Consider the following 22967-nt stretch of genomic DNA (forward strand, 5'->3'; position numbering starts at 1 on the left):
GAGTTTATTGTGGCTTTAAAATGGTATCTTTGAGGCATGTTTTTATGTAAATAATCTTCATCATCATTATTTTGTTCCTCATGGGGTGTTTATGCTTCATGTTATCACTAGAATAATTGTTAAGGAGCTGCTTGGTGTTATTTTTAAACGTTTCCGCAGGATTATTCCACCGGAAACGCCTTCCTTTATTATTTTCCTTATAAATAAAAAGTGGTCTGCCTGACTAAAATATCATTTTTCAGTGGCATGATATGATTTGGTGTGTGAGTGAGTGTGTGTCAGAGTCAGGGAGGCGGGAGGGGGGGCACACACACTCACACACACACTCACACACACACTCACTCACTCACTCACTCACACACACACATACACACAGTGTCTCTGCTGTGACTGTGTATCACTTCAGATGCTCAGACAGAATTAAAAATGCGCTCCTCCGCCTTGTCACCAGTGTTGTGCACATTTTCTTGACAAGCCCGCGTTCCCACAGCATGGTGCTCGGACTCAGACGCTCAGCACTGTCTTCATACAGAAGCATTAAACTCTCCAGGACGTCTGAGTAGACAGCAGACTACGCACAGCACCTGTTCCCACCTTCAGAGAAAAGGTAAGTCATTTTTTTAGCGCAAGAAAAGGAAGAAGAGTCAAGGTTGCCATGCTTAAAAATCGATTGCATGAAGTAAGACTGCAGGAGTTCCTGGAGAGTTGGCACATGCATGCTGGCTGCAGGCTACAGTATCTGTATTAATATTTTCTCCTCCCTTTGAAGGTTTCTTTCTATTTTCAAGTTCAAAGCGCGTTGGCGTTTGTTGTTTAACGTAGTTTCCGGTCAGCAGGGGACGTCTTGGTAAACAATGCTGCACGGTGATTCATGCATATGTGACATCCGTGCTCTGCCAATTAATCAATTAGTGATCAGGGACAATCAGGATGTGATGGCGAGGCAGTGCCGTCATCCACGCTGCTGTCCCACAGCGCAGCCAAAGCCAAAACAGTGACTTCATCGCACGAAGAGAGAAGTTTTCAGCCTTCAGAAAGTAAAAATGACAAGTTTCTCCTCATTGTTTCAGCCTGGCATTGAAGACGCAAAGTGTAGGTGTTTCAAAAATCAAATTAGTGCCAGCCACAGGTTTATGCTCAGGTTGTCAGAGGAAGCCGTTGTTCCCATTGTGTGGACTGACAGCTGGCTTTCTTTTCACTTTAACTGATGACTTGGATGCTTGGAAACATCTGCGTGTTTTGTGCAGAAGCCTCAAAAGTTTGATTCTTTGCATACGCAAGCAGAGTTTTGATGATGTTTCGACCTAAAGCAGCACCCATGAATAACAATTCACACAACTGAAATCTGCTTTTTCACAGCCGGAGATGTGATCTAAGGTAATTTATGCACCAGAGCAGTGTTCAATTAGCCACTCAGACTTTTTATTTTGGAGTATCTTGATCTCTCGTCTCCCCTCTGAGGGCAAAGTGAATGTAATCTCACACCATTGGACTGTTACATAACTTTAAAACTGAAGTGCCATCCTGCCTGCGTGGGAGTGGATGTGATGTTCCCACTTCCTTGCTGTTGTTTTGCTCGTTAATGCTGAGAAGCACATTACTGTAAGTGGCATTTTGTGACTTTACATGACTGCTGATTTTGTTTTTGTTTGTTTTTTTGTGTTGTTTTTTTTTTTTTATGCAGATGAGGCCAACGAGCAGGACTGATTACTTGAAGTCCTCGCTGTGATTATGTAGCCTTCCTACATGAAGTCTGTGATTGCTGAATGTGGAATGACATGTTAATTTGGAAGGTGGCATGACCAAATGTGTGTATATATTTATGTGTGTGTAGGGGGGGGGCTGCGTTCTGCCCTGTGTTGTGTAGGAGGAGTGTGATCGCAGTGTGCCCGAGCATGACGCTCAGAGCTGTTGGACAGAGTTCAGTCCTTTGCTGAGCAGTCTGTCCTCTGCGCTGGAAGTGGTGCGCAGACAGACACGTTACAGTAACCTGACTCATGTATATGGCAGGCTTCCCCCATCAGGAATTGTGTCATCGTCATGCAACACAACACACAAACCAGCGCTGAAAATGAATTTCATCCCTGGAGCAAATGGCCACCATTTTGACAAATCTGGCAGCTGCTGGAGCAAAATGATGGCTGGAGAGTTTCCGGTCTTTTTCAGCTGAAGGCTATTTCTCACCGAGTAAAACTCCAGATGATTACTGCACTCACATACTGACCAGTCTCTGTAAGTAATGTTACATAATCTCACAATTGAAACACCTCAAGGGCTGCACTGAACTCATCTTAGCACAGCGTGACACTTTATTTTATCCATATGTTGCTTTCCTCTTAATATCCAGGACATTTTCTCAGTAACTTCCCTCTAAGATCAAGTATTTAACTGTTAACTCTTTGGAAATTCGCATGGAAACGGTTACGTAATCTGGCGGTAAATGGGAATTGTTCAGGTGGTGTTAAAGAGAGATCTTAGAAAGGAAAACCTTTGACATGTTCAATGTGTTTATACGTTTCAGATAAGCAAGTGTTAAGGACACTTGGACACTTTGTCCATTTTCCTCATTATTAGCACCAAATTATATTGAGCTCTCTGGGAATTTTAACGTTAACTTGGCTTTTATTCCACTTTGTTGTGTTCAGGTTTTACGCTCTCTCAGTTTTATCCTTCATTTACAGCCACATTTCGCTTTTACAGTCGTGCCTGAGCAAAGCAGAGTGGACTGCACTCATTGGACCACGCTCTTTAAATAAAGCTTGAACAAAAAAAATCTCACACTGATGTGAAGCTACATACCAGAAAAGAAGACGTTTGGGAAGTTGGTATGAAATTAATGGACCCCGCGAAGTAAAGCATGACTGACTTTTGATTTTTGTGCCTCCTTCACATTCCACACACCTCCACCCACCATCCATCCTACCACCTCAGAGAGAGTAAATGAAATATCAACAGTGTTAGATAAATAGAAGTACTTGCTCCCAGCCACAGATTGTCAACATATCAATACAGTCAATGCACCGCTGACTGAGAGATGATGAGGAGGTCACCACCTCGCTGACACCTTCACCTCCACTCCTGATGTTTTGAAGCTTTCTGTGATTCTGTATTTTCCACAGCACCACTCTTGGATGCTATGAGTAAATCATGAAGTGAGTCTTTGCAATCAAAATTCACTTAAAACACTTGTTTTATGGAGGATTGCATTTTTTTCTCCCCAGGCTTATTTTCAGACTTTTCTTAAGCAGGTCTGGTGGATAAATGCTGCAGTATGGACGTGACATCCAGCTGAGATGTTTCAAGTGTAGCTATGTTTATTACGTCAACGATTTAATACCAAACATTACGGTTTGGTGTCAGTTTTTTCAGAATTAGGTAATATTAAGGACTCCTTCCTCCACAGAATAACTCCTTAAATGTGTCAGAAACACTGGCTCTGGTTGGAGGCAGATGCACTCCTCTGAAGTTCGACATCCTCCCTCCTCAGCCGCTTCACAGAGTACAGTATTAATGCAGGCTTTTGTCCTCTTGTGGTCACTCTAACACTATCTGAAAATGGAGGATGAACATGATCCCCCATTGTCATTGTCAAGCCTATGCTGTGAAGATTCATAGGAGGGTGTAGAGAGCCTTGAAAGGGCTGGAAAATGAAATATTCGCTGAATGTTAAACGTCAGGAATGTACAAAAGTCCAGTGAGGAAAATCTGAGTTTTTACCCCCCAAAGATACATCTTTTGTCTTTTAACCCATCATCCTGTCAGGTCTTCTCATCATGATTGTATTTTTTTCTCTCTCATCTGATTGAGAGAAAATAAATGTTTGAGACCAAAGATATTGAACTGGCTCTCAAAAGGCAGCTAAACTGGAGATTAACACAACGTCTTCGACAGCTGCGCTGCCCCTGATTTCGCAAAATATCTGCTTAAAACATCCGCAACAAAACTTTAAAAGCGTTCTGTTTTTTAGGAGGTGTTATTCACACTCGCTGATCGCAAACCTCTGACATTATCTAACAGTCCTTTACAAAAATAACATTTTGTATGAAGTGCTCCTCATGCCGATCCGTCATTAGTCACGCTGTGAATCACACAGTCATCCAGAGGTCAAAACAGATCAGGAAAGAAAGATATATGACTTTTTAAGTGCACGAATCCTATCATCCCCCCACAAATACTCTTAAATTATTTCACTTTAACTCAGCTCCTAAGAAATATCTAAATTTCTGTGCCACTTTTGTAATTTTCTGCAGAATAATGTGAAGGTTTCCGAGCCATCGGAGCTGGTGTTCGCCATCCAGTCGTGTGAAAAAAGTGTGAAAGCTCTGACAGCATGGTGAGATTGTTCTAGGTGTTTTGTGTTTCGAGAAGTGACATTAACAAGTGACAGCGTCTTGGAAAAAGTTGGTTTTTAGTTTTCATGGGAGACAAGTGGATGGATTGGAACTAGACTGTTATTCTGGCGAGTTTCCGCAGCTTATTATGAGAGAAGCAGGATTTAAAAACTCAATGAGTGACCTGCTCAGATGGACGAATTTGGCATCGCGAGCCAAATGTAGCCCTCATGAAAAAGCTCAAAAACATGGTGAGAAAAACAAGACTCAGTGATGAATATTCATAATCCATTGCCTAAATAATTAATCAACAATTTAAACTTTACTCACCAATCAAAATATAGTGGTTATGCAGCCATACACCACCTGATCAGGTGTTTTTGCTTACGGTGTTTGGTTAGACGTCTTGTTAAGACCTTGAACACACGTACTGTGCAGGGATGCCTTTAAAAAGGATATTTTAATCCCAATGATTAGTGAAAATTGTACTATTTTTTGTTTTGTTTCACCTCATTGCTACATACATGGTGCAATATTTAGGCTACCACAAGGTAGGCCAAAGCAAAACATTGTCAAATTCTACACATGGAAATTTTACGATATAATTTAATGCAAAGTTAAAACAGAAAAAATGCAAAATAATCTAATTAAAAATTATCTGAGCGTGGCGCTGTGCATTACTCAATATTATCGGTGATCAAATTTATTTAACTTAAAGGTGATTTTGCATATCCGGAATAATATTGCGATAGTGACAAACTGAGCGCCTCAAACACCCCAAACAACCTCTTATTGGCTTCAGAGCTTCTCTAATTAAAACATTTGCACGTCGAGATCATCAGAGCGTGACAGAGTCAAAGCAAAGTGTCAGTTCAGACAGAGTTTAGCTCATTTCAGTGTCGCGCCGCAGAGAAAAATCAAGGAAAGACCATTCATGGAAAATTCAGATTTCATGACATCATGATGACTACGCTATAGCTTTTATTCCTTTCACGCGCACACACACACACACGCACACACACACACGCACACGCCCCTCGGGTCTGGTCACATTTGTGAAATTGCCCGTTGTGAATCACTGCAACAATTAGCCGATATGCTTCTAAAATTATGAATATTCACAGTTATGCTAACAGTCCTTCTCCTCTCCTACAGCCCCAGTGTTAATTCTGACTCATACTAATGCCTTTGTACAACTTCGTCACACCAAACACACACTCAGCAGCACACAGCTCTCACTTCCCTGTCACTGGTCCTGAGCGCCATCGCTACGACGCTTTGCAGCAGGCATCAAAACGGACACCTGTCATCAGTCAGCAGGCCACTGTGCCCACTGTTGCCCCCTGCGGATACTTATAGCCCACTGCAATTATGTTGTCCATTAGTCATCCTACGCATGCAGCGATGGGCTGCTGGCTATACTTAGCCACTGTCATGGTCACTCTTGTGCAAATGAGAGATTTCACAGACGTCAAACACTATGAATAGAGATGAATAATAAGTACAAATTTGTAGTTTTGACAAAGTTGCCTGTTTGTTTGTGAAGAACTACTGCTCATTAATATGTGGTAAACCATTAGAGAAAGTGCTTCATCAGGTTAAAGCTGCTATCTGAAGTACCGCCCCCGCTCATGTAGCTATTTTGGACTAAATTTTGACAAGTACACTTAAGCCGATGTTAGCCATTAGCTGTAGCTTTTCCTTGATGAACAACAGTTTGCAACTCCCAGTTGAGTTTCGAGCGTCATTCACTCAAAAGGTGCCCACCAGTAAGACAAGGAGAAGAAGAAGATGGACGAGCATGAGGCGGATGGAGAACCTGCCAAAAAGGCTCATGCATGCATCGGGAGGAGGCTTACCTCATGTATCTCATGAAGGAAAAAGTGACAAATCTGCCAATATAAGCACGTTCAAGAGGCACAGAAACATTCCCCTCCAATGACTGCATTTATGTGATCTCTCAGATCCATTTTCATAATCACCCTCTCCAACCAACTGTCTCTCTCGCCAGGAGCCTCTCTGAAAATCACAACGGAGGCATATTGTGTAAATGCCATATCCTTCAGGTAATACATGAATAGACTAAGTGCTGCATTTATATGTCCCTTTGTTCAGGCGTTTCAATTTCAACTGGGTATCTGATTCTGACCACCTAATGGCAGTCAATCACTTAGTATAGGAGCTAGTTCTTTAATCCTTGTTGCTCTGGTTGCCTAGTGGTGATTTTAGGATTCGCTGCGTGTACCCTTGTCTAAATATAAGGAGTATTTGGACAGTGGTGAGGGTGGTGGGTGAACACCAAGTTGCCTGTTGCCTCTGCAGAGTGATAGTTTGCATAATTTACAGACTCCAGCAACGACAGCGTGTATGCACGCTTTATTTTGTGTCTGGACCGTAAGAGTTTTAGTAAAGTTTGGGGTTTACTTCCTGCTTGAAGTGTGTTTGAAATGTCAAATGTTTAAGTATGAGCTTAGGAGTCATTTCCTCCAGCATATTTTGCATCAGCAGGCTGCAGTTAAGCTTGCGGCTTCCTGAATGTGATAAACAAAAGTAAAATAAGGACAATGCACACTGATGGTTAAGTGAAAACTGTTGAAAATTAGGGCAGTTGTTGATTAGTTTGTACTTTGCGTGCACACATTTTTCACTATATGATGGCTGGATGAAAAGACTGAAAAGGTGTGGATTCAATATCATGTGGGTGTGCAAGAGCTGTGAAAAAGACAAAAAAACGAGCATCGCAACATGTTCAAAATCATAAATCTATAAGAGAACCAAAGCAGGGAAGGATATCAACATGTACAACAAATGAGATGATTAAAAAACCAAATGTGTCAGTTTACAGTGGCCGGATATGTACTTTGCTAGCTGCCTGCTTATCAAAATCTCCAGATGGAAATACCGTATGGAGGATGTGACAGCGAGCAAAGAGCACGACACCGCTGTCTGTTTTCAGTATCACTATCATTACATGTTTGTTGGCTGGAGGTTACATTCGTGGAGAACGATGTTGTGAAGACTCTGTGTCGCACCTTGGATGATGAAGCAGAGGCCGGAGATGGGCTGTAGCTGCATCAGCTCAGTCTCAGGGGGGTGGAGGATTCGGCTTCCTCCTCGTCCTCCCTCTGCTGCTGTCTCAGGAGTCTCTGGACTTATTTTGTGTTGCAGAATTTTCCTCTGGGTAACTGGAAAAAATGTAACATACAGTACAGAAGATTTATCACTGAGATATTTCCATCGCAGCACCAGCAGCATTTTCAGTCTCAATATTTTGCACTAATGATCAGAAATAATCTTAGAAGAGGCAGATACACTAATTCCTCCCTTGGCTGTATCCTCAAGAGACCAGACTCTCTCTCAAAGACCTACAGTATGTGTTGTGTTCAGCGTAAAGGGCAGTTTTTCTTCACTGTAATCCTGCTCTGCTCTTCTGCTCTTACTATCTCTTTCATTATGGCTCGAGCCACCTACACGAAATACTTAACTGAATCCAAGTTCATGTGCATGTGGAGGCTGCTGAAAGTAATTCTGGGAAATGTAGGAAATCACTAACTGGGCTAGAAGCAGAGGAGGCAGGTTGAGGCAAAGTCAAACTATTACACCAGCAAAATCACTGCACCAAACTCCAAGAATTCACGGTGTTATGCAGGCAAGCGTTGTGGTGAGCGAGCTAATAGCTAAGAAGCTGAAGCCTCATTCAGAGGGAGAATTTATGATGAGTGCCTTGTTGCTGCTGTGGAGCTGCTAACACCAGACAAAGTTGTTCTTGAATAAGTCATAGAGGTGAAGAAAAACCTGAACTCAGTGACACACGCATCTGCGTGTCTTGGCCTTCATGGTGGACAATCGCAAGCACAGCTGAACCTCAAGCTCCAGCAGCTTCTCAGCTCTCCGCTTTCAAATGTGAAATCATTTGAGGTGAAATTACAGCGCAACTGGGAAGAGGAAACACTGTGCATGTTCCTACTCTGCAAGAACAAAAACCTGCTACGACATCTGAGCGTGCTGTTGAGTGTGAAAACTCCTTCAGTAAACAAAAGGAGCTGAACGTATTTGTTATTTAAAGTGCAACCAGCTTAACAACCCACAGCATGAAGTCATTAAGCTGCAAAGCAACAACCTGCTGCTGTGAGCAGCTCTTTTCACTCAGTTCTACTCAAGTCTGACTGACCCAAACCTGGAAAACCACCTGTGCGTATCACCATCGTCATCACTATCATCTGACATCAGACACCACACAGAGAAACAGTTCCAGCCAGCGTTGAGGTTAGTATGATATATGCATTAAAGAAGTAGTTATTTTAAGCCTAATCATGACCTAACCAGGTATTTTTGGTGCCTAAATCTATATCTACATGCCTGAACCTCCGGAAGCTTTATCTTGAAAGTGGCTTTGCAGATTTATTATTGCTATCCTGGACATGGAATCAGAAGGTGTTGTTTTCACACCTCGGTGGACCGGCAGGTGCATTAATACACGTAGTGTTAATATAAGCTTCATTTTCAGACTGCATTATTTCGTGGCTTTTATGGGTACTTTGCAAAGAGCATTTGAATAAACTTTTAACAAGAAGTTAAAAGATTGAACACAACCAATCAGAAACTTTAGGACTGTTTTTGTAGTCTTTCACCGCCTCACTCCGGACGGCTCCACTTTATTTCGTGCTCCACTGGAGATCTACTGAAAGCTCCTTCGCCTCGCAGACACTGAGGTTTAGGTGGTTCTCCTCGCAGCGCCTGGCAAAAGTCTTCACCAGACTTGTGTCCTCCTCTTCATCCGCTTCACTGATGCATAACATGACAAAGCTGCCATCTGGGAACAGCATTGTTCAGGTTGAAAGCGTTCATCCCTTGGGGGCGCCGCTGGGCTTCTCTGTAACCTCTGCAGCCGGTTCCTGGGGAACTGGTCTGGAGGTGGAAAAATCTGGACACCACGATGTTGTCCATCTGCACCGGGCTGAGCCTCTCGCTGAGCAGCTGCTCACTCTCGGTGATCTCTCTGGTCCTACACTCTTCTTTCTTGCGTCGAATCCCTTGTAATCAAGGATTTGTCATATGAAAAAAAAAAAGTGTGCATATCTGATTAACAGATGCACGACACTGTGGTCTGATGAGTGACGGTTCTTCTTATTCTTAGGCTGCACAACACAACACCTTGAAAAACTACAGGGAAATGCAGTTCAACACCGATACCTATAGCACCTGTTGTTTTCTCAGATCTGCTAAAAAATTGTCTTCTGCAAGTGTTTGAGTCACTCCATCACTCCGTCATCACTCGCTCAGCCAGCAAGTCGGTCAGTCCTTCTGTCCAGTTATGCATCAGCTTTCTTTCCAAATTTCTCATATCTTCTGCGAAAAGGTGTAAACCAGTCAGCTTTGCTTTAGCATTCAGTCAACATTTGCACAATAAAATCTAATGTCCCCTTTCCAGAATGGCCATCAGCAGCCTGCTGGTTTTTGGTGCTTTAAACGCTCGCTCCAGTTTGGCCTGCAAAAGCCCCTTCTCCTTTTACTGAGCCTGTCTCCCAGAAGAGGGAACGTAATTTAGGGTTTTCCGAAACTTCACTTTCCTCGCCAGCTCCCCAGAGAGTCCCACCACTGGACTCAGCACTCCTTTCCCTTCCTCTACTCTCTCCAAGTCGTGCCCTAGCTCTCTCTTCATCTCCTTCTTAAGTGCTCCGTACGTTCAGCAGCATCAGACTTTACAGTCTGTCCCGCTGGGCTGTCGACTGCTGCTGCCCTCAGGTCTAAAAACACCTTGTTAGATATACAGTGTACGTCTCCCTCTGCTTCTTACATTTCCAGTCTGTCAGCTTGAACTGCAGCGCTGCAGGCCCACAGTAGTTGTGATTTCCTCACCCAGCTTTAATTTTCAGCCCAGGCTTTTCTCTTTTCATCATTTTATCTTTTATCTTTCTCTTCTGTTTCTCCCTCTCGCTGTGTCTCTCTTTCTCTGAGGGAATTACATAAGTCTTTCTGTGTGTGTGGGCAGCGTTGCATTTTATGTAAGGCGGACCTGGAAATGGCTAGTGAAACACTAGGGTCCTGCTCTCTGTTTTTTTCTTTCTCTCTCTTTACTTGTCTTATAGCCTTGTGTGGTTGGGTCATCGGACTGCAGATCTGCGTGGTGGTTGGCTCCAGATATGCAAAGGGTTGACTGTGCAGGCCCACGCAGAGTCACACTCACAGCTTTTTTTAAAGCACACCTTGAGATAAAAAAACATTTGACTCCTAATTTGACAATGATGATGCCTGTTGATTTGTAGTGCTCATGTGAAGTGCATCTGTTTTGAAGTGAGGAAAGTCACCCTTAGCTTCTGCTGCTACGCCTGTTTCTAGTCTAGCTCAACACGTTTGTATTTTGCAAAAATATCAAAATTAGCCTTAACAACTGAAACAATGAGCTTTTGATTTTACACAGAAGTAAACAAAAGCAGACTTGTTGTTTCTAGTCGACCATTGTTGATTTTATTGGCTGAAATGAGTATGGCCGCTGGCATATTTTTTCAACTGTAGCTAACTAGCATAACTGAAGGCTAATGCAAAAGCTCCATGACTTAGTTAACTCCAAACTTTTTTAAAGTTTCCAGCTGACACAATTTAAATCAAAAACCCACAAAGGGGTCTTAAAAATGTGCTCATGATACATGGTAATGCTAAAAGACTAAGGCTAAAGTGATAGCAAGAAGTTAGCATCCTCACCCATCCATGTGCTCTAGAAAACATGGAAATATCATTATTCGTATATTTCAGGGTTGAACTAGCTCACCCTAATATTATAGTGCTATTTTAAGAGACAAAATGTAATTATAATTTTATTTCTTCTAACGTTGTTCTAACGTTGAATTGCTGCGTCAGGTAGTAAGCTAGTTAGCCGGACATGCTAAAGTTAGCAGCTTATGTTAGAGCAGATAAACACACTGTTTAATTCATTCCTTACATACACATTTGCTCTTGTATTATTGTTTTTGAACTCTTTATTGACAGTATGGCTCTGATAATACTCCCATACTGTTGGTCAAATCCAAAGTCATGTCTGCCCTGCAGGGTTGCTAACGAATGATTGGACAATTGCTGTTTTGAGGTTTAGCAAACTGTCAGTTCCTCTCATTTTTAAACAGAATCAACAAGGTCTGCAAGAGTTTCTTCTAACGTTGTACAACTATCAGAACAAACCTGTGATTATTACATAACGCCGACCCCCTCCTTTGATTGATATCTGCTGTACTTGATCCTGACCCCTCTAACGCTATTTACCATTAACTGTTAATGGTCCTACAGTGCAGATTTGCACACGGATAACTGATTTCCCTGAGAGGTGGGGGGAGAGTTATGTAATAAGTGGCAGGAGGTGATGAGAAATGTGAAAAATTTAAATGTGTTACTGAATGAAAACAATATTCATAATGCTTCCTGTAATGCCACTGAAACAGGTTGCTGCATCTGATGCTGCAGCAGCTCCGAAATGAACTTTGGTGCTCTGATGTGAGGGAGGAACCAACACATTTTTTTCCCAAAAAAAATGAAAAAATCTTCCTAGAAATAAAACACCTCTGCACCCCGGAAAATCTTTAAGATAGCGTGTGTGTACGTGCATGCACTAGCGAGTGTGTCCTCGTGTTTGCGCGCATGTACTGCATAAATACGCGTGTGTGAGTGTGTGTGTTTGCATGCACGCGCATCTCAAACTTGTCAGAGAAAGGGTGTTTCACTGAGTGGGAATGCCTGGTAGGATGTGTAGGCCCAGGTTGCTATGGCAACCATCTGCTGCTACGCTCACAAGCGTTCGCCAGCAGCCCACACAGTGTGACATCCAACAGCACGCCAATGTGAGCGAGGGAGAGAGAGCGAGAGAGAGAGAGAAGGTAAATCTGTGATTGAATGCTGACATTAAAGGTGAAAAAATAAGGAAAACGTAGAGTTCAGACTGAGCTGAGCGCCGTTTTAAAGTGTCTGTAAAAGTGCACTTTTCTCCACTAAGTGTGAGTTCAAGCACACTTATTCTTTGGCAGGATACATTGAGTTTTCTGTTGTTATAGTGACAGCAGAAGGAGGAGAGGTGCGCGGCATTCAGAGCGACACACTGAAGCACTAAACACAGATTATAGGATAAACAGAGGCACGTAAACCTGCTTTAAAATGTTTAAAACTTTGAACTGAAGGGCAAACGCAGGTAGAAATTGAGACTTCAGATGCCAACCATGATCCTCAGTTCATTGCACCTCTCTCTCTCCTCCATGTCCTGTCATCCCTCCACTGTAAGTGTCTGATACAGCTGTAGATATATATATTTAAAAAAAATCAGAATTTATCCATTATATGAAATAAATGATCAGCTTTTTTCTGTCTGCTCACAGTCTGATTGCATTTCATGACCGTTTATATCTCTGCAACATGGAGTTCATGGTGCTGTCATGCTGATGGTTGAAGTGTAAATGAGACTGGTGCTGCCAATGCGATGGAGGAAAGCTGAGATGAAGAGGAGATATTCAGGAAAATGAAAGGCAGAAAGATGTTGGATACACTTTTTGCTTTTATTTGACAGTCAGTGTAGAAAAGCGACGGCGGCCCCTAAGCCTCCTCTCCTCAGTCAAGTTAAAAAAAACACCTTTTCACATTTAACTTTTCACTCTATAAGTACACTGGTGTAGTGTGTAGGTTTCACTTCAACGTCAGGGGTCACAGTCTGGGCACAACTGAAGGAGAATCAAGGCAAACTAAATATATTCTCAGATATATTTGACTTATTGCACCTTAAGAACAACTCATTGACAAAAAACATGGAAAAAGAAAATCTGCAGGCATGATAAATACAATACAATAATAACCTTGGACTTGTGTTTCAGATGCAGGAGGCTACCCAGCAAGGCTCTCAGCGGGCCTTCAGCGTCCTGGATCGTCTGCTGATCACACATCCTGTGTGGCTGCAGCTGTCACTCAACCAAGACTCTGCCCTCTATATGCTGCTCAGAGAGCCTGTTGGGGTACGGACCAGTCAGCCATTTCAATCACATGATGTTAGCAGCTAAAAGAATACAGGAATACACATGAAAGTGTGGGATTTAGCTTACTTTAATTGTACAATTTAACTGTTTGAGGTTTAATTTTCCCAGAAGAAGAAAATAAACTTACACAAAATATATATAGTTCAGCATTTTTACATTATTTGCCTTTAAACCCCATGTCATTTTGACAAAGATAACATTTTTTCTTGCATTTTACATTCACCTACAGCAGCTTTGATTGCATGTAGCTAAGATTTACAAGATTTTAATTGTTTTTTATTCTTTTATTCTAAGTATAGAGCTTGTGCCAGCAATCGATTAGCTTAGCTTAAACACTGGCAGCACGGGGGCACAGCCATCTTTGCCCTGTAAAGTTTGAAAACTCACCTACCTCCTTTAGGGCACCGAAAACTAACTTACAAACATATTGTATCTTGTTTGTTAACTAATACGCAAACAGAAATGTAATGACAATTTTTTGTTTTATGGAGAGAATGACAGGCTAGCTGTTTCCCCATGTTGTCATTCTTTAAGCTAGGCTACGCTGCTACGCGTGCTCCATATTTTACACACAGACACAACAGAGGTATTGATCCTTTTTTTTTCTAATTCAAGGAAAGTAAGCAAGTAAGAACATATCCCAAAGTGTTGAACTACTCATGTATTTGATATCATACTGGCAACCTTTATGTAATTAAACCTAAAAAAGTTTGCTTGAAAATCATCCATATTTACATTAAATGCAGATTAACAGCAAAACTGTTACCTATTATTTTCTGCTTTACTGCTGTTTGCACCATCTGTGCCTTCTCCTGAAAAAATGTGTGAAAAGAAAATGTATTTAAAAACAGACATTAACACCTCTGTGCTTTATTCTTGTTGTCTGTGGTGGTTGTTGGTGCCTACAGACCTTCCTGGTGCGTAAATGCAGCTCCAGCCAGAGGAAGGTGCTGTGTTTGAGAGTGACAGCGGACAAAAGTGCCTCCTCTGTAAAGGAGTGCTTCATCTGTGAGGAGGACTCCAGTGAGTATAAAACAAGCGAGATTAGCGTGTGTTATCCACCCGCCACTACAGCAATACACTCCACATTTGTTGTGCAGTGCAGTTCAGACTCTTGCTGGGTGAAGTAGTGTGGGACAGAAAGGATGAGTCCTCCAAAAGATTTGCAGCTGCCATAACTTCCTGCTAAATTTGAACAAGTGCCTCCACAGCTGTCAATCACACTCTGTCTGTTCTATAACCAGCATTCGCCTTGGAGAACTCAGCACTCAGCTTCCCTGACTTGTGTCGCCTGGTGGCCTTCTACTGTGTCAGCAGGTGACGTATTATTTAACTGTATGGCCAAAAGTATGTGGACATCCCCGTCCCTGGCGCTTTTGGTCAAGGCTTTGTCATCATCTCCCCCTCAGTGTTGATGAAATGTGCAACAATCGCATGTGGGTGTCCGCATACTTTTGGCCAAGCACTGTACATGATTTCATTCAGCCCAGACCGTCTGGAAATCTGACAATCACACACATGCTCAGGGTTCATTTTGATTTCTTTTCGTGTGACTTTTCTTCTTCCCTGCAGAGATGTGTTGCCCTTCCCGCTGCAGCTACCAGAGGCCATCGCTAAAGCCACGACACACAGGCAGCTGGAGGCCATCTCACACATGGGACAAGGTACAGTGAATGAAAACCTCTCACCCTTTTCACACTGAACATGCTAAGTGTTTCACTTTGTCTCTTTCCTAACATTTGTTATGACCAAATACCTGCAAAACTAACACTCCCATCAGCCTCAACTGGTCCGTAACAATTAGCAAATGTTAGCATCTTAGCATGCTAAAATAAGATGGTGACATAAACATACCTGGTAAACATCAGCATGTTAGCATTCTCATTGTGCAGCATGTTGACATTACTGCCTTCACTTTGCCCACTTTCTAACCAACAGCAAATACTATGTTCATGCAATCATTGTGCAGATACCTACTAAGCTAAAGTTAGTCATTATTTTTAAAGTACCGCCTTGTAGCATTGGATTCGGTGAGGACACAGTGATGTTCCTCGGTAATGGAAATGTATTTGCAAATGAAAAACTGAATAACTGGCTACAGTAGTGACTGCCAGCTTGCATCTATTTTAACGTGGTAACATGTACTGATGCAGCAGCGCAGCGGAGAGCGAGGTGTGACTTCAAGATGGATAAAAATGACACGAGTATGTGTCACTGACTGCAGCTCAAAAATAAAAGCCTCTTTCTCACCATGGTTCTGCAAAATCAGTCTGCTGTACTCAGCTTGCAGCAGATAAACTTACATAATACAGTCCATTTTTATTGTTTGTGTTTGGTTTGATGACTGAAGTTATTTGCAATTCAAACAAATGAGGAAATATCTGACTGGCTGGTTACTATATCTGCATTTATTGAATGTAGCTAAAGCATTCAAACTGTCTTTTTCTTTCTGGATCTGCCACTAGACTTCTGGAGCGCACCGAGTGCTTCAGACATCCAAAACGGACCTATCGACCTGGTCGCGTCTACCAGTGGCAGCCAGGGCCAGACGTCACTGGCCCAGGACTACTGTGCCCTGCTGAGCCGGGGTAGACAAGGCAAACTCTGCTTCATTAACCCGCTCTTCCTGCAGCTGGAGGTTAGCAAGGTTAGTAGTGAAGGGTGTGTGAGAGCATTTAAGGAGTCCATTTTTGGTGACTGTTAATTTTACCTTAATTTAAACTCCACATGGTCCTTTATAGGATGTCAGAGGATTATAGAGCAAAGCAGCTGAAAATGTGTTATCAAAGTTTTGTGAAAACTCACTCTGTCAAAGTTACTTCTTTTACAAGCGCACTAAATCCATCCTCCTATATGACTGCTAATATGCTTACTGTTGACCTTGCACTCAAAGCCGCTGTTATTGTTAGAAGAAGGACTGAATCCACTTTTTCTTTTCCGCAGCAGCCACAACTCATAAACCACAGTGCCTCCAATAAGCGGCACCGCTTCAAGCGCAGCATGCGGCTCCGGCTCTCCGAGTCCTCCATGAATCTGTCCCTCGAGGGCGTCGGCTCCTACTCGCCCTCCACCTCAGAGGATCAGCCCAGCGGTTCAGAGAGGCTGCAGAAGCCCAGCACCAACCCACAGAGAAGGGTTCACCCCGGGGCAGGGGTCCTGAGGAGAACCCCCGCGGTTTCACCAGGTTCTGCAGAGGAAGAGGACATGATGTCCGTCTATGTGCCACAAGTAATACGTGTTAGCGTCTTAATTTGCCAGTCAGACCATGCTCTCACTGATGTGGATACAGTTGAGCCCACTGTTTATGTTTCCTGAAACAGTGGCTCTCATGGGTCACAACATAATTAACAAAATGGGAGAGCAGAAAAATATTCATGCCTCAGGCTATCCTCTGATCTTTGCATTTTTGCAAATTACTGGATAACTTTACTTCTTTAGGCCCCTAAAATGTACTCAAATGACCCAGTTATAACCCATAAACATATGAGTGGCTTTGTTTTCAAAATTATTTGATAATTTTCTAAAAGATCCTTTTTTGGTCATTTAATGTGGATGGAGGGACATTTTCATTTGATCTGCATCAGTGTGGACAAAGTCTCACTGTCTTGGTCCGACTTATGTTTGGTATTCATTCTTGGTGCTTATTTTAATTATTTTAATCATCTGACAGTCAAGTATGAAGTGAAATGAAAACTAAGTTACTGGCTGATTGATTAATTTCCCTGTTCATTCATTCCCTCTAGCAGAAAGCAATGCCATCATGATTACATTTTTAGGTAACTGTTTCCATTTTTCATGTGTGAGTCAACAAAATCTCAGTTATCATGCTGTAAATTTATTGCTTCTGCCCTTGTCAAGACATCTGCAACAGTGGACGAGCCTCCACAGCCCCAGCAGTCCGCCCGGGCGGGGGAGCCAGGCGTCGAGGTGGCGGCTCTGGCCCTGGAGCGCCGCCCGGCTCCGTCCCTGGCCGAGCTCGACAGCAGCAGCTCCTTCAGCAGCGTGGACGAGGACAATGACTCGGATTCTGATACAGACAGCATGGCGCGAGCCCAGACCCACCTCTACCCGCGCCCGCCGCTCATGCGCTCTCGAGGCCGTGGCGGGCTGCACCGTATGAGCGAGGCGTTCGTGTGTTTCTTCGCTCCGGACAAGAGGCTGACACGACTGGTGGAGGAGCTGTCCAGAGACAGGCGCTCCACCTTTGGAGGCATGGTTCAGGACTTCCTCCTGGAACAGAGAGAGGTGCTCAAATCCCTGGTTTCCTCTCCATCCTCTTCCTCGTCACGCGTGACCTCTGTGCAACTCCTGCAGGGTCTGCGCCTCTTCCTGTCCCAGGCAAAGTGCTGCCTGCTGGACAGCGGAGAGCTGGAGCCTCCCATTGAAACCCTGGTGCCAGAGAACGAGAAAGGTAAACACGCATACTGAATGTGTCAAAGCACAATATTGCTCACATCAAAGTGACACACATTACATTTGAACCATAGCATGAGCCAAGTCTGGCAAATACTGACAGGACAGCCACATGTACAGTGTATGTGTGTGTGATTAGTGATTTTTAAAGTGTAAATCAATGATCTATTAACCATGAATAAATCCACTGTACAACTTAAATGGCCCTGATGAAGCATGTCCTGTGTGTGCCTTTTTCAAGCAGATTAATGCAGCTCATCTATGTGATATTGAGTGAGTCAGTTTTCTTTCAACAATATTCACACCTGGGAGCTGCCAAGTGCTACTAGTCTTTCGCTGTTGACCACTGAGCGGCGTCACTGGAAGATAACATAAGTCAAGTTTTTACTTTTTTCATCTAGCAGCAAAAAATAAAGAAAACATGTTCAGTTTTTTTTTTTTTTTCCACTGGTTCCCAAATTGTGTTTATTAAGAATGCATGAATAATTAAGAAATGATGCATATAGGCATTATACTTCTGTGAACATTTACATAAACATCTCTGCAGAACAATGCACAGAAGGAGCGATGACTAACTGTCACCTACCATCCAGCCTTGCACCTCAAACAGTCTGACTTCCTGTTAGACAGCAGCATTATCTAAAATCTGGACAAGTATAACAGAAAATGCATTTTCACATGAAGAATGAGAAGCCCTTAACGTTATTGCAGCACCTTCTTAATCTCAACCTTATTAGAAAGTTTCCAACTAAAGTTAAAAAATATACTTCTGTTGTTGAACCAAAGACGAAACAGTCGTTTTACCCAGTTCCAATTCCTTTGATCCACTCAGCAAAGACAGTGAATTATTTTACTGGATTTCGCTGACTGTGCTGGATTACAGTCTGAGCTTCTCAACCTTGTGAATTTCCTGCTTGATTAGTTTATCACATCGCAACGAGGAGACGGCGAGAGCAGCAGGGGACCGGAGGAGAGAGAGAGAGATATGGGAAAGAAAAAAAATGGTAGTATTAGAAAACACTGATTCAATAGAGCACAGTGCCAGAGGATGCAGGTCTATGGAAACAGACAGCCTTTTCTGATAAATGGTGGGCTGCCCAGGCTCTAGTGAAAGGCACTGTCAACACAAAGTAGTGTGCGTGGGGGGGTAGAGCCTCATTCACTAGAGCTCATATTGTCTCTTGTATTTAGAAAACAGCATTAGGAAAGCCCTGCCCGGCGCGCCTGCACTCGCATCCATCGCATTCAGCGTGATTCGTCTCATTATTGTAAAGACATTGCCGGGTGTTACTTTGGAAGGATTCTAGTCAGATCTTTTGACACAGTCCTGTGCGTAGGTTTTTCTTTTTTGGACTCCTTTGTGTGCGGCTGAGAGTGCGCTCCGCAGGTGTGTTTGTGTGTAAATGTGTGATGATGGATGGTTGCCTGGCAGTGCAGAGGCTTCAGGGGAGAGCGCTCGGCCGCTGCCTTCCTTCCTCTCGTCCTTCCTTCCTGGGCTCCGATTCTGATTTATCTCGCATTGCGTCGGTGGGAGGCATTTGCATTTTTTTTTTTCTCCCCCTCGTTTATCATAAAAAGATATCACAGTCCCACGCTCACTTGAAGAGCAGCACGATTCAGGGGAGGGTAGGAGGGAGGGATGGAAATAGGCAGGATACTTTCAGAATGTAATCAGTTACAGATCTGTGAGTAATAGCCCAACAAAAGACAGTAAATGACCAGGATGTAATCACATTACATGTAATCTGTTACCCTCCAGAGCTGGTAAAAGAGAGAGGGATGCTGGGAGCGGGGGGGGGGGGGGGCGTGGAACAGAGGACGGAGGGCGTGAATGACTGATCACAAGGGGGATGATATAGTAAGATATATGGGAAGGATGTACAGGGATTATACAGGCTAGGAGGGATGCACGAAGGAGGGAGAGGAGGATATTGACGATGAGTGGAAAACAGCATTGGAGAATTTTTGCCCACTTAGTCAGGACTGCCCACTGACTGAGTGTGTGTGTGTGTGTGTGTGTGTGTGTGTGTGTGTGTGTGTGTGTGTGTGTGTGTTCCACGTTGGAGAGCATGCATGCATGTGGAAGATGTACACTAGCTGGTGTATTACAGATGGCTGTTTTCAGGCCAGAAACACAAGCCTGTATCCCCAGAATGTTAGCTTTAACGCGCTAAGGAAAATAGCCTTGTGTTAGCTTGAGCACGGTGCATTCCTGACAATATACAAAGAGGTTTTAGGGGAGTAGTTTCATATTCTGGGACAAACGCTTTGTCTTTTTTTAACTTGGCAAACAGTAGCTAACATTTCACTGACATTCAAATAACACCAGCTATCTTTTAACTTGACTAACAGTAGCTAACATTTAACTGACATTCAGATAGCACTAGCTATCTTTTTATTGAGCTGACACTAGCTAGCTTTTAACACGGCTAACAGTAGCTAACATTTAACTGACATTCAGATAGCACTAGCTATCTTTTTATTGAGCTGACACTAGCTAGCTTTTAACACGGCTAACAGTAGCTAACATTTAACTGACATTCAGATAGCACTAGCTATCTTTTTATTGAGCTGACACTAGCTAGCTTTTAACACGGCTAACATTTAACTGGCAATCAGCTGGCAGCTAGTTCAGCTAACTTTTCTTAGCTTACGCCAGCTAACATTTGAATGACATTTAGCTTAGCTGACAGGTAACTTTTAACTTACAGTTAGCTGACACGAGATTGTGCTAATTTAATTGGAAACCTGCTCTCACAATGTCAGTCAGAGCCCAAAGGTGCTTCCTACTTTATTACCTGATCTGTCTTGATGAAGGTCCCTGTGTCAAAATCTACCTTTGAGACTTTTGTTATTTCTGATAATAGTGTATTTACATGCGGCATATTCCTAAATTAGCATGTTAAATCATACGGTGACAGAGTAAACCTGGGACCTGCAGCAAACCATGTTGTTTGCCAGCATAGAGAAGCTGTAAACAGGACACAGGTAGGAGGAGAAACAGGAGATTTTACAGAGAACAGGCTTAGAAGCCAGTTTTGGCCCACGGGCTCCCTGCAGGTTAATCTGGCCATGCATGTTGGTAAATATGTGAGCTTGTGGACCTTTCTTGGTGAAGACTCCTTTAGGATTTTCATAGTCATTTTCTTGACTTTACATGAGGTGGACAAAAAACATGAATGCCTGTACAATCTGATGCAGTCCCATACAGCAGCCCTGCAATCAGTTGTACCTTTTGGGAGTTGGTCAAGTCTGTCTCAGAAAGTGTGATTTGACAAATGTTGATGTCTTCCAGAAATTAAGGTTTTCTAGGGAATTACAGTTACAGGATCTTCATTTTAATTAACTGGTTGAGATGCATCCTTCCTGTGTAGATAATGGAACAGGGGTTTAGAGGTAGCAGCTTATAGCTCGTTGGTGTGTAGATCAACATTTTCTACATTTGGAAAAGCGATTATACTTTCATTTTCGGCGCTTCATTCACCCTAATGATTCCAGTGCAATGATCAGCATACCTTTCTGGGCCTCTTGCCAGTTCACAGTGGAGTTCACAGTTCCATACTCACAAATAATAAACAAAACACAGCAATTTTGTCTGTAAAAAAAGAGTCAAGAGACAAGTTTCAGTCTTCCTAAACAATGAACTCCTCCCTCTGTCCTCAGACCTGGCGCTGGAGCGGGCCATGTTCTCCTGTGTGCTCAGGCCTCTGAAGTCCCCCCTTGCAAAGGCTCTGGTTGAGCTGCACAATCAGGACGGCTCCAGCCAGCGCCTCACCCAAAACCTGCTCCGACTGAAGGGGGACGCCGCCATGGAGCGCCTCGGCGTGCGGACGGGCGTCCCTGACGGCCGCGGGGTGGAGAGGGTGAAGCAGAAGCTGGTCATGATGCAGAGGACGCACTCGCCCATCGACAAGGTGCTGCTGCTGCTGCAAGTGTGCAAGTGCGTCCACAAGGCCATGGGGTCCTTACATGGTGAGAGCAAATACTTATTATTAGTAGCAGCCCTTATTTGAAAACTACGCAGATTTCAAGTTCTTGCTTTCACAGAGAGAGATTGCCAACCAAAATACAGACATCTGGAAGTATTTGCTGTAACATTTTAAAACTTACTGTATTTGCTGCTTGAAAGCTTCCCTATAAAAGGATTGAAGGTCAACAATCTTTGTAAAAGCAAGTGTCTTGTCACTTTCAAAAGCTCTACACTTCAGACATTCTGTATCTGCATGAGCTGTAGCACGACCTGTCTGCTTTTCATCACGACCTGCTGCCGATGCTGCTGGCAGGAAATTAATGCAGTCTCAGTGATATTGGGTATAATTTTGGAATTCATATTTTTTCTGAGCTGACATTTGCAAAGTGTGAGGTAACTAGACTGGGCGAAATTATGCACTTGTATGTCTAGAAAACACGGTTGATGTTGACAGATCTGATCTAAATTGTCCAAAAAGACAGCTGTTTTTCTCATTTCTTCTCCATATATTGGTTTATTTAAATCATCAGCTACCTGCGTCAAACATTTCTTATTTTATTTAAACTAAAATTTTTGTTTTCTTTCCAGGGCAGGAAGTGAGCTGGGATGACTTCCTGCCGTCGTTGTCCTACGTGATTGTGGAGTGTAACAGGCCTCACATCCTGATAGAGGTGGAGTACATGATGGAGCTGCTGGAGCCGTCCTGGCTCGGAGGAGAGGGTACGACACAAACCTCAGAAATGCTGCCTGTGGCTCCAAAAAGTTGGCTGTTCAGGAGCTGTGCTGCGCTTTTACCAAACATCCCAACCGGTCAAACCAATAACAGATCATATAGCCTTCATTTAAGTTAACATGAAGACACCCAGCCAGCAGGTAAATGAACAGGTGTTGCAGATTTGGTCAGAGGTCAAAGGTCAAAGGTCAAGCGACCTCACAAAACACATTTTCATAACCCAAGAATTAATATGCTAATTATAACAGAATTTCACACAGATGCCTCATACGCTGAAATGATGAAGTCATTCAAGGTCAAAGGTCAACTCCTCTGTGACATCATAATGACATGCATAATGATGCTGAACATGGGATGCTAACCTTGTGTCCACCTCGAAGCCGTGGTGATTGTACAGATCTTCTGCTGACCGGTTGGAGATGTGTGTGAAGCATCCACGTTTTTTAATTTGTCGCTTCGTTGCAGCAACGAAGTGTCGTCCACCACAGCCTCATTGGTTTAGCTGATGCTGAGCT

At 43.2% G+C, this 22967-nt stretch overlaps 1 protein-coding gene across 1 annotated transcript in view; it reads left to right on the top strand.

The window, feature by feature from the left end:
- Positions 1-230: 230 nt before the first annotated feature.
- The window catches only part of rin1b (Ras and Rab interactor 1b), a 28364-nt gene continuing 5627 nt past the window's right edge, over positions 231-22967 (top strand). The window contains exons 1-10 of the mRNA XM_070993078.1: positions 231-607; positions 13178-13315; positions 14245-14359; positions 14581-14653; positions 14909-15000; positions 15802-15983; positions 16280-16564; positions 17195-17747; positions 21413-21721; positions 22308-22439. Of these exons, the coding sequence (XP_070849179.1) occupies positions 13178-13315; positions 14245-14359; positions 14581-14653; positions 14909-15000; positions 15802-15983; positions 16280-16564; positions 17195-17747; positions 21413-21721; positions 22308-22439 (1879 nt within the window). The 5' untranslated portion in view covers positions 231-607. The remainder of the gene's footprint in view (positions 608-13177; positions 13316-14244; positions 14360-14580; positions 14654-14908; positions 15001-15801; positions 15984-16279; positions 16565-17194; positions 17748-21412; positions 21722-22307; positions 22440-22967) is intronic.

This window comes from Chaetodon trifascialis, chromosome 23 (genome assembly GCF_039877785.1).
Source record: "Chaetodon trifascialis isolate fChaTrf1 chromosome 23, fChaTrf1.hap1, whole genome shotgun sequence".
Classification (NCBI taxonomy): Eukaryota; Metazoa; Chordata; class Actinopteri; order Chaetodontiformes; family Chaetodontidae; genus Chaetodon; species Chaetodon trifascialis.